We start from the raw sequence: 11,520 nt of genomic DNA, 5'->3' as shown, positions 1-11,520 counted from the left end.
ATAAACGCAGTTGACAATGAGAGGACGTTTCTTTTTTTGCTGCGTCTACCTCATGCCCCTGCACATTGACTCAGTATGGTACTCCTTTATAGTCTTGTTGTTATTTTATTGTGTTACTATTTCATTTTTCTTACTTGTTTAATCTGTGTTGTAGTCAAAATGGTTATATCGTAAAAATGTAAGATTAGGGATAGGTTTAAAATCACATTTTAAGAAGATACATTGTAGAAATGGGCGTGCTTTATGACTTTGTGGCTGTGGTAACTAGTTATGACCTGGCACAACTCCGATATAAAGTGTTTTTCCTCAAAGTTGCTGGAATGTCACGTGTCCTACTTATATCAGTACACCATTAACAACCATATCATTACGGAATTTATATTCGATCAAATAAGCCATGCAATTTTTTGACAACGAAATTCGACACTCATTGACCTACATTCAAAAACTCTCTTGGTGAGCGAAAAATAATAGAAAACGCGACCTGCTGGAGAGGACAGATTTCGGGCCCAGTTATCCCTCTCGCGTCGGGTCTTCCTCGCTGTTCTTATTCACGATTCCGGTAGTTGCGCACCATTGCGTTATTGACTGTCAATTGTAATTTTGCGACATTTGCTGAACTTTGTTACAACGTTGAGCAATAGCGATCATCGGTCATTTCAATTTCAAATTCGATGGTTAGCTTCATTGCACGAACGGGTGGAGTCTGGTTTTCCACGCATTTCTTGCACAGTAGCCTAGTAAATTGTGCTTGTGAAATGCATGTTTATAAATTGTACTGCTACTAGGTTGTGCATTGGATGAACAGCAGCCTAAACTGGAGAGCTATTCGATCCACAAAACGGATACTGCTTTATTTTAGTACTCGCTTCATTATTTTGACACATTTCGTTTGGAAATGGAGATTGCCATTGCGCTGGGGTGCTCTGTTGGTTTTACCTTCGGTGGACTAGTATTTGTAGCGTATAAACTTGGTTTACTGTATCAGTTGTTTCTTCATAAGGTAAGTCACTTCTGTGTAAACAATGTTACATTCTAATTTGGTGTCGGCCTGCTCACTTGCTGTCTCAACTGTGAAACTCACGTGCAGCCTGGTATTCTCAGAAGCAAAACACCTTGTTCATACCCACTACAGTGTTATTTTACTCACTTGCTTCTTCACCTAGCCTAAGTGAAACAACATATGACTCAGTTACTCATCGAGTAGGTGAAAGGTAACCCTACTGTATGTGAGAGAACTTTGAACTGCCTTGTGGCTATCCAACACAAAGGCCATGACACAGTGCAGGTTCTTCAGAAGTTATACAATAGGCTACATAAGGAGCATTAGGTCTACAAGGACAATATGCAGTTCATTTCTAAATACAAGATAGTGATCTATAGATAACCAATAGGCCTTTTCTAGTTTCCGACAGAACTTTGCAGTTATTTAAAAGAAATTATACCCTGTCCTTGACCCTGATTTGAGATCTGCCTGTTCAGTCCTTTACCTGAGTCCTCTAATTCTTCCCCAAGACTGAGACTCAGAGCCCTCGCCATGGTGGGGAGAGTGTGGCAGAGGTTCTGCGTGCCCATGGGGTTAAATTTGTCTTCACCCTGGTGGGGGGGCACATCTCGCCCATCTTGGTGGCCTGCGAGAAGCTGGGCATCCGCATCGTGGACACCAGGCATGAGGCTACTGCTGTCTTTGCAGCTGATGCTGTAGCTAGGCTCTCAGGTAAAGTAGTACGGTACATTACCTACTATGATATCACAAATACCTTGCATTACAGTTGTCCATGTCCACCTGAACCGTTCCGAACAGGTTTAATTTGCTTAGGACACTAGTCAACTCATGTGTTCATACTGTAGCATTGACACTGTCATTGATTCTCCCTCCAACAGGCACTGTAGGTGTAGCTGCAGTGACTGCTGGCCCAGGCCTGACTAACACAGTCACAGCAGTGAAGAACGCTCAGATGGCCGAGTCTCCACTGCTTCTCATAGGGGGAGCTGCTGCAACACTACTTCAGGTGAAAGTCAGGCCTTTTACTGGTGTAGCAGCATGGGGGTACCCTAGTACTAACGTTAACACTAAGGCTCCGCAGCAATAGCAAGTTAGACTCAACAATGACCATAATCCTGCACTGTAGAGTTGTGTGACTGTGGGTGAGCACAATACATATTGATTCTCCCTATCCATTGTGGAGGTTTGACCTCTTTGAGAACTGTTGTTGTGCAGGGTAGAGGAGCGCTGCAGGACATTGACCAAATGTCCCTGTTCAAGCCGCTGTGTAAGTTCTGCGCCTCGGTGAGGAGTGTGAGGGAGATCGTCCCCACGATGAGGAAGGCCCTGGCCATCGCCCAGTCTGGAACTCCAGGCCCTGTGTTCATAGAGTTCCCCATTGACACACTCTACCCCTTCCACCTGGTGTCCAAAGAGTTCGGAGTGAAAAACCCTCCCAAGGGACTAATGGGGAAAGTTGTCACTTGGTAAGTGATCAGCAGGATTGTGCTGGTCCATGCTTTCACACATCCCTAGTGATTTGTGAAAGTAACAGATACTGTATATGTTTTTCCATAAGGTACCTCCACAATCACCTAAAGAACTTGTTTGCTGGGGCCTGGGAAACCAGAGATGCTTCACCTCTCCCTGTGCACATCCCTCAGGCCACAGACGATCAGGCAAGACTAACTCTAACCCTCAGTCATTCTCTAACAACAGTGAGAAAGGCTTAATTTGGTAGAAGCCGTCAGTTCGTACTAGCCAGTTACAGATTTCCAATAGACATGAATGCATGTTTTTTTATGTAACCCTTGTGGCTCAACCTCTAGTGATCTGACATCAGGTACAAAAGTGTATAGAGCTGGTGAGCAGAGCCAAGAAGCCTGTTATCCTACTGGGGAGCCAAGCAACCCTACCTCCAACACCTACAGACGACATCAGGTATTTCAACAACCACATTTATATTACACATCATCAGACTTCTGGTCCATTCAATGCCAATCCATATATTTTTTCCTGTTATAGGGTAGCCCTGGAGTCCCTGGGTATCCCTTGCTTTCTGGGGGGAATGTCCCGTGGCATGCTGGGTAGGAACAGTCCCTTGCACATCAGACAGAACAGGAAAAGTGCCCTAATGGACGCAGACCTTGTGCTGTTAGCAGGTGAAACACAAACTGCCATCTGTAAATCTTGTCTCCATACAGTTGTTTGTATTTATTATGAATCCCCATTAGCTGCTACCAAAGCAGCAGCTACTCTTCCTGGTGTTCAGCTAAATTAAGGCAGTTTATACAATTTGAAAAATGATACATTAACAGATTTCACAACACACTGTGTTCCCTCAGGCCCCTACTCCACCACTACCACATATCTAGAGTACTAAATCCATGTGTATTTATAGTGTGTATGCATGTGTCTGTGCCAATGTTTGTGTTGCTTCACAGTCCTAGCTGTTCCATAAAGTTTATTTTATTTTATTCCTACTTGCGTCAGTTACTTGTGGAATAGAGTTCCATGTAGTCATAGCTCTATGTAGTACTGTGTGCCTCCCATAGTCTGTTCTGGACTTGGGGACTGTGAAGAGACCTCTGGTGGGGTATCGTTGGGTGTCCGAGCTGTGTGCCAGTAGTTTAGACAGACATTTCAGTGCATTCAACATGTCAATACCTCTCATGAATAAAAGTAGTGATGAAGTCAATCTCCTCCACTTTCAGCCAGGAGAGATTGACATGCATATGAACTATATTAGCTCTCTGTGTACATCCAAGGGCCAGCAGTGCTGCCCTGTTCTAAGCCAGTTGAAATGTTCCTAGGTCCTTTTTTGTGGCACCTGACCACACGACTGAACAGTAGTCCAGGTGCGACAAGACTAGGGCCTGCAGGACCTGCCTTGTTGATAGTGTTGTTAAGGAGGCAGAGCATCGCTTTATTATAGACAGACTTCTCCCCATCTACTACTGCATCAATATGTTTTGACCATGACAGTTTGCAATCCAGGTGTACTCCAAGCAGTTTAGTCATCCTAATAAAATAAAATCAAAACTTGCTCAATTTCCACATTATTTATTACAATATTTAGTCGAGGTTTAGTGAGTGTTTTGTTCCAAATACAATGATTTTAGTTTTAGAAATATTTAGGGCTAACATATTCCTTCCCACCCACTCTGAAACTAACTGCAGTTCTTTGTTGAGTGTTTCAGTCATTTCAGTCGCTGTTGTAGCTGACGTGTAGAGTGTTGAGTTATCTATAGACACTCTGGCTTTACTCAGTTTTTCCAGCAGCAGACTATGATCAATAATGTCAATAGCTGAACTGAAGTCGAACAAGACAGTCCCCACAATCATTTAATCAATTTATGTTGTCTTTGAGGCTGTCTCACAATGGTGGTATGTGTTGCAGGAACTGTATGTGACTTCCGATTAAGCTACGGCAGAGTGCTGAACAGGCGCAGCAAGATCATTGCTGTCAACAGAGATAAGACTCAACTTCTGAAGAACTCTGACATGTTCTGGAAGCCCAATGTGGCCATTCAGGGTTGGTACTGTTGTCTGAATTGTCCAATCAGTCTTATTTGCTTTCACAAAACACTGCCACTTCCTGTTTGGCTATTTGATCTTGTGGAGACAAAAATGTCAGTTTGTCTTTTAGGAGATGCAGGCTCCTTCCTACTCCGTCTCTCCAAAGGCCTCGTGGGCCACAAATGTCCCGAGGACTGGCCACAGAGGCTCAAAGCAGGAGAAGTCACCAAAGAGAAGGCTAATCGGTACACAATTTATTTAGCCTGTTGGGCAGAAAGCCAACAGTTTTTGTGTTTTTTTTTCATTTTATACATAACCAATAACCTTCATGCAAATTAATCAGTACATCTAGTGCACCAAACACAAACAGTACAGTTTGTATTAGTTCCCTGTAAAAGTGTGTTTTGCTCTGTGTTTTCTGTGCAGGGGGAAGGCTGATGAGAAGACTGACTGCCACCTGAACCCCCTGAGTGTCCTGCACCGTGTGGATGAGTTGATGGCTGACGACAGCATCATAGTGGCGGATGGGGGCGACTTCGTGGGCAGTGCTGCATACATCATGAGACCAAGGGGCCCACTCCGCTGGCTGGATCCAGGTCAAGATCCTCAGTGGACAGTGTTAAATACAAATAGACAATATTTTTGGAAATGTGTTATAGGATTGTGGTCACTTGAGTAAGAGGGGTATTAACATGTACAATAAAACAAATAGGACTTGTTTATTTAATTTGAACATGTGACATTCTTGATATCTTAATGGATGATTACCTGATGTTGTTGGTCATTCTACCAGGAGCATTTGGAACCCTTGGTGTTGGAGGAGGGTTTGCTCTGGGAGCCAAGCTGTGTCGGCCTGAGTCAGAGGTACAGTAGAATACCAAGCAGGCCTTATCCGTCACTGTTTTATGCGGGTTTAGGTTTTTCGGTTTGTTCATGTTGTGAAACACCATTTTTGGCTGAGTTGAGCTGACTAAGGTTCTCATTGAGGTGTGGATTATCTATGGCGATGGATCCCTGGGATACAGTGTTGCAGAATTTGACACTTTTACCAGACACAAGGTACAGTAATAACCAATTCACCATTCAGACCAACTTATCAACTAACTAATCATGCATTCAGACCAGTTAATCTGCTTTGTCCCTCTCTCTCCCAGACGCCAGTAATTGCTCTGGTGGGGAACGATGCCTGTTGGAGCCAGATCGCCAGGGAGCAGGTTCCCATCCTGGGCAGCAACGTGGCCTGTGGCCTGGCCTTCACAGGTCTTTATATGTTGGCCTACTGTACCCCCAATGCCACCATACTGGGGATCTCTAGTACCTATACTCACACATGCAAGGTCTCTTCTAGCCCATGTCATGTCTTTGGATGTCATGTTACACATCCAACATGCTGTCTCTGTTCTCCCCTTCCCTAGATTACCACATAGTTGCAGATGGTTATGGAGGCAAGGGCACCCTTATTGGTCGCGAGGATGAGGACAAGCTGGATGACATCATAAAAGAGGCACAGAAGGAGACCCGAGAGGGGAGAGCCACACTACTCAATGTTCTCATAGGGAAGACCAACTTCAGAGAGGGTTCCATCTCTGTGTAGAATAGCTCAGACACAGGCCACAACCTCTGGGGTCTCTGTCTGGACCTGTGGGTCCTAAAACCTTCCCACCTTGCCTAGAAACCCAAATCTGTTCACATGCTGTTGAACAGTACAACTGCTGCATTTTGCTGGTGAAGAAGGAAAGTGTGACTTCTGGGAACCTCAACAATTCAGGAACTCATTCTTCTCAACCTTTTATCAGCCTTTTGATCCTTGCTATATACACTTTTAACCAATTAATGTATATTGACTTCGGATAGCCTATTGATATACTGAACTCTACCTTGAAACTGGTCATTTATTTAAAAAAACTAAAAAAGTGAATTTTGGAATGAAATGTCCTTCATAAGGGATATTTGGTGGCAGGTAGCCTAGTGGTTAGAGCGTTGGGGCAGTAACCGAAATGTTGCTAGATCGAATCCCAGAGCTGACATGGTAAAAATCTGTTGTTCTGCCCCTGAATAATGCTGTTATCCCACTGTTCCTAGGCTGTAATTGTAAATAATAATTTGTTCTGAACTGATTTGCCTAGTAAAATGTAAAAATATTTATGAAAATGCATCATACACTAAGCTACAAGCCACAGGAGGATTTGTAGGTTTAACATCAAGGTAATAAATACAATAATATACATCAATCAACAGAATGGATACACAAATAGAAGATGTTGATTCAAAAGTTAATTATATGCAGTAGGAGTGCTCTATAAAAAAAAAAAGCAAGGAATTTAAACTGGAAGATGTTATCATATTTTACCATTTGAGTAGTGGTCATTATAATCTTGAATAAATTATAACATTTTATTACACTGCTCATACTATTTCATATATTCTATTTATATTTTAAGGAATTCTGCATTATTCTGATCATGCAAATTGAAGTCCACCTTACATTTGCCTTGGTTTCATGCATGTCAGAAGCCTCCCTGAAAAAATAAGAAAAAAATCACTGCTTTCACACACTGCCAACTCTGATGACCAAGCCGTGTCTGAATCCTGGCTTAGGAAGGCCACCAAAAATTCTGGAATTTCCATCCCCAACAAGACTGCACCTGTAGACCTCCTTATAACTTTTCCACTGAGATAGAACTGCCGAAGGGGGTGGAGTTGCAATCTACTGCACAGACGGCCTGCAGAGTTCTGTCATGCTATCCATGTCTGCCCAAACAGTTGGATTTTTAAAAGTAGAAACTCTATCTTTCCAGAGAAAAGTCTCTCACTGTTGCTGCTTGTTACAGACCCCCCTCAGCCCCCATCTGCGCCCTGGACACCATATGTGAATGAATTGCCCCCCGTTTATCTTCAGAGTTTGTACTGTTAGGTGACCTGAACTGGGATATGCTTAATTATTAACACTCCAGCCATCCTACAATCTAAGCGAGATGCCCTCAATCTCACCCAAATAATCATGGAATCTACCAAGTACAACCCCAAACTCCTTCCGTGGCCTCCAACTGCTCTTAAACGCTAGTAAAACTAAATGCATGCTTTTTAACCGATCGCTGCCCGCACCTGCACGCCCACTTAGCATCACTACTCTGGACAGTTCCAGACTCATATTAAGCATCTCCAATCCAAACTTAAATCTAGAATCGACAACAAAGCATCCTTCACTCATGCTGCCAAACATACCCTCGTAAAACTGTATATCCTACCGATCCTTGACTTTGGCGATGTAATTTACAAAATAGCCCCCAACAATCTACACAGTAAATTGGATGCAGTCTATCACAGTGCCATCCGTTTTGTCACCAAAGCCCCATATACTACTCACCACTGCGACCTGTATGCTCTCGTTGGCAGGCCATCGCTTCATAATCGTTGCCAAACCCACTGGCTCCAGGTCATCTATAAGTCTTTGCAAGGTAAAGCCCAACCTTATCTCAGCTCACTGGTCACCATAGCAGCACCCACCCATAGAACACGCTCCAGCAGGTATATTTCACTGGTCACCTCCAAAGGCAATTCCTCCGTTGGCCGCCTTTCCTTCCAGTTCTCTGCTGCCAATGACTGGAACAAATTGCAAAAATCGCTGAAGCTGGAGACTCATATTTCCCTCACTAACTTAGAACATCAGCTATCAGTTCAGCTTACAGATCGTTGCACCTGTACATAGCCCATCCAACTACCTCATCCCCATATTGTTATCTATTTGATTTATTTCTATATATTTGTTGCTCCTTTGCACCTCAGTATCTCTACTTGCTCATTCCTTTTCTGCACATCTATCACTCCAGTGTTTATTTGCGAAAGTGTAATTATTTTGCCACTGCGGTGTATTTATTGCCTTACCTCCCTAATCTTACTTTATTTGTACACACTGCATATAGACTTTCTATTGTGTTATTGACTGTACATTTGTTTATTCCATGTGTAACTCTGTGTTGTTGTTTTTTGCCGCACTGCTTTGCTTTATCTTAGCCAGGTCGCAGTTGTAAACGAGAACTTGTTCTCAACTGGCTTACCTGGTGAAATAAATAAAAAAAATATTTGAATATTTTAAGAAAAATTGGAATATTAGAATATTTTCTGTTTTGCTTTGAGTTGAGTCACTATGTAGTATTCATAATGTTTTGGTCGTTGTAAGGAAAGGGATTGGAAGACACCTGCCTTGAATCTGGGTCTGACAATCTGCCGCACTGGCATTTTGTATTTGATTACTTTTTATTATATAATATTTGATCTTATACAGTAAGCACAGTGATACTTGTATGCCTCTTTTCTTTTTCAATGATGACCCAATGCACTTAGTCATCAGTTCTGGAATCACAACGCTGTGGGATTATAGGGACAGTTGTTATTTTTAGCATTGCAATAAAGAGAAGAATGTAAATGTATAGTGATTTTTCCCTGGCTCTATTCAGTGGTGCCTTTGAGACCAGATATATTGATTGTCTAATTCTGAGATACTGACCATCGTTACGACAAGTGTGTGACAGATCTCTATATGTCTCTGGCTATATAGTCACAAACATGCTAGTCTTGCGTTACCATACTACCTAGGCTCATTAAATGATTGTTCTACTGTTAATTGTCGGACTGTTTTGGATAATACGATATGGTTTGCTTTTAGATTCCGTTTTCATGGTCTACAAGTACATATTAATAATACAATTCGGATCATCATACCCTAACTGTTTACTTTGGTCCTGTTGGTCGAAGCAAATTGAAGAGCAGTTGTAGGTCTGCCTGAGGTATGATGAATGATTATTTGGCCAACAGTGGTCTTCTCATTGCTCATTTTCAAGCTGTATGTTCTCCTCTTTGAAGTGTTAATCCATATCTCACAAGACTGCACCTGTAGACCTCCTTATTATTCTCTTATTACACACTGGCTGGGAGTCCCAGAGAAGGATCCTTGGTATGTCTCTCCGTACCCTAATCCGGCGTTCAGAACAACAGGGAAATCGGAAATCTCAGACTTCCGACCTCACTCCCTTCAAACCACTGCGAACTCAGGATAAAACGAGCTTCGATCATAACACTTACCTAACCCAACCTTATGCCGTGTTCAAAACAACTGGGAGCAGGTAATTGGGACATTTTCGACTTCCGTGAGTTCAAAACAACTGGGAAATCTGAAGAAAAAAAAAAGTTCCGACTGGGAAAACGATCATAAAACTCAGAATTCCAAGTCGGAAAATCTTTCTAGAGCGCTGACTTTCCGACCTGTAGATAACTGACGTCATGATTCGATTTAGTTTTTTTCCCCCGAGTTCCCAGTTGTCTTGAAAGCACCATTAACCCTTATCTTAACCGTTTTATACATCAACTTCCCCCTGACACCCACCTGGTCATGCAGCGTCCTATATTTACATCATACATTTTCTGTGCCCTTTCTCAGGCTGTGGCTATGAGCCTATGAGAGAGCTGAAACCTCTTCCATTAGAGGAAAATGCTTTTTGCTCTCATATGGATCCTGTCCCAATGAATTACTCTAAGAATACTGTGCAACATAGGTCAGTCTCATAGTTTCAGAATGGTGCTAGTACAGAATCTCAGAAACATGAATGCCTCTGTCTCCAGGGTGGTGGTAGTAAACGTAGGTTTGCTTAATATAACAGATGCACACAATTGCAGGTCTGGGAAAAGTTTATGGACGGCAACAAAACGCCTTATCAGTAGTGTGAGTAATTAGCATGGTCTCCCTCTCTAATTGACTACCAGTGACACAGAGTAACATATCTAAAATGCCATTAGCGCTCAGCAATCAATGCAACAGCATGAGGTCATAGATTATCATTAAGGTCTTTCACCTCAAGAGGAATGAAGGATGGAGAAAAGAAATTAACTCCATCCATGCTAGTGTTATTTGATGAAGAGCCTATCCCTTCTCATATAAAGCTAGGATTCAAGAGATACCCTGTAAGAGCTTATGTGCACACCAGACCCTTCGGTGTCATAAAAGTAAAATATTTGGTCATGTGTCAAGTGTGTGCAGAAGGGAAGAGTATAGTATGCCGGATGAAGTGAAATGTTGCAATTGCAGAGGTGAAAATGCGCCTGAATTCCTGGAGTGCCCTGTTAGGAGAATGAGGTGGCAAGGGTAAGGAGCGTCCAGCGTGTCTTCTATCTGGAGGCGGTGTGAAGATTGGAAGGAACAATGGTAATAGAACAACCACAACAACCAGTGAATGTTTCTCATTAACCGAGGGATGGTGAAATGCTACGGAGAAGAAGTCTAAGAAAATTGGAATCATTGTGAATGCAGCTGAACGTTTTTTGGGCCCTTCGTGATTTCACAGCCGAGGCCATGCATAAATCCTGTTGATGAATGTTCCCCCTGAGCCTGTGTTGGGATGTATTTTGGAGTGGACTGTGATTGAAGAAGTGGGATGGGTTTTGTTAGTTGACGTGTTTAAATGTGTATTTTGTATGATGTTTTCCTCCTTTGCCGCAATGTTTTGTTTCTTATTCAATACCCATGGTGGTAATGCACCATTAACATTGGATGCCAACCGCCATCTTAAGCCCATCTAAGAAGAAGATGAAGAAGAAAAGAGCCAGTGGGGAGGGTGTTCAGAGATTGCAGAAGCAGAAGTGTTGTTTGAGGCTGAAAGCCCATCAAGTACAGTTAGTGAGAAAGATGAGTGGACAACAGTGAAGTCCAAGAATGGAACAAAAAGGGCTCAAATTGTTGTGGAAAATGAGGCTGATGAATCATTGCTTGTTGGAGTACGTTTTTGGATAAGGATGTTCATTTGGGAAACTCTTTTGAAGTCACGAGGATGGTGAAGAAGGTAATGGGAAAAGTGGATGCAGTCAAGGTGACTACCTCATGAAGCTGGTTGAGAGAATGCCATGTGTGCAAAGCTGTGATCAAGGCAAAGGGTGGCTACTTTGAAGACTGCAAAATATAAAATATATTTTGATTTGTCTAACATTTTGTTGGTTACTACATGATTCCATATGTGTTATTTTAT

General features: G+C 42.5%; 1 protein-coding gene across 1 annotated transcript; it reads left to right on the top strand.

Annotated features, from left to right (window-relative positions):
• The first annotated feature begins 304 nt into the window (after nucleotides 1-304).
• Nucleotides 305-6,911, top strand: LOC118397529 (2-hydroxyacyl-CoA lyase 2). The gene is made up of 14 exons (XM_035792401.2): nucleotides 305-1,003; nucleotides 1,516-1,717; nucleotides 1,885-2,012; nucleotides 2,222-2,472; nucleotides 2,565-2,664; nucleotides 2,829-2,926; nucleotides 3,011-3,147; nucleotides 4,386-4,520; nucleotides 4,635-4,749; nucleotides 4,931-5,100; nucleotides 5,298-5,368; nucleotides 5,492-5,563; nucleotides 5,659-5,764; nucleotides 5,920-6,911. The coding sequence occupies exons 1-14, from the start codon at nucleotides 899-901 to the stop codon at nucleotides 6,096-6,098; spliced, it is 1,869 nt and encodes a 622-aa protein (XP_035648294.1). The 5' UTR covers nucleotides 305-898; the 3' UTR covers nucleotides 6,099-6,911.
• Nucleotides 6,912-11,520: the final 4,609 nt, after the last annotated feature.

This window comes from Oncorhynchus keta, chromosome 18 (assembly GCF_023373465.1).
Source record: "Oncorhynchus keta strain PuntledgeMale-10-30-2019 chromosome 18, Oket_V2, whole genome shotgun sequence".
NCBI lineage: Eukaryota > Metazoa > Chordata > Actinopteri > Salmoniformes > Salmonidae > Oncorhynchus > Oncorhynchus keta.
Note: the sequence above shows the minus strand (reverse complement) of the source record. Positions and strands in the feature narration are given on the sequence as shown.

Bases quoted from the DNA above. Each gene is read 5' to 3' on its own strand.
- LOC118397529 (XM_035792401.2), top strand. From the start codon at position 899: ATGGAGATTGCCATTGCGCTGGGGTGCTCTGTTGGTTTTACCTTCGGT. The intron at 2,473-2,564 runs GTAAGTGATCAG...TTTTTCCATAAG, and splicing joins ATGGGGAAAGTTGTCACTTG to GTACCTCCACAATCACCTAA. The intron at 5,564-5,658 runs GTACAGTAATAA...TCTCTCTCCCAG, and splicing joins ACACTTTTACCAGACACAAG to ACGCCAGTAATTGCTCTGGT.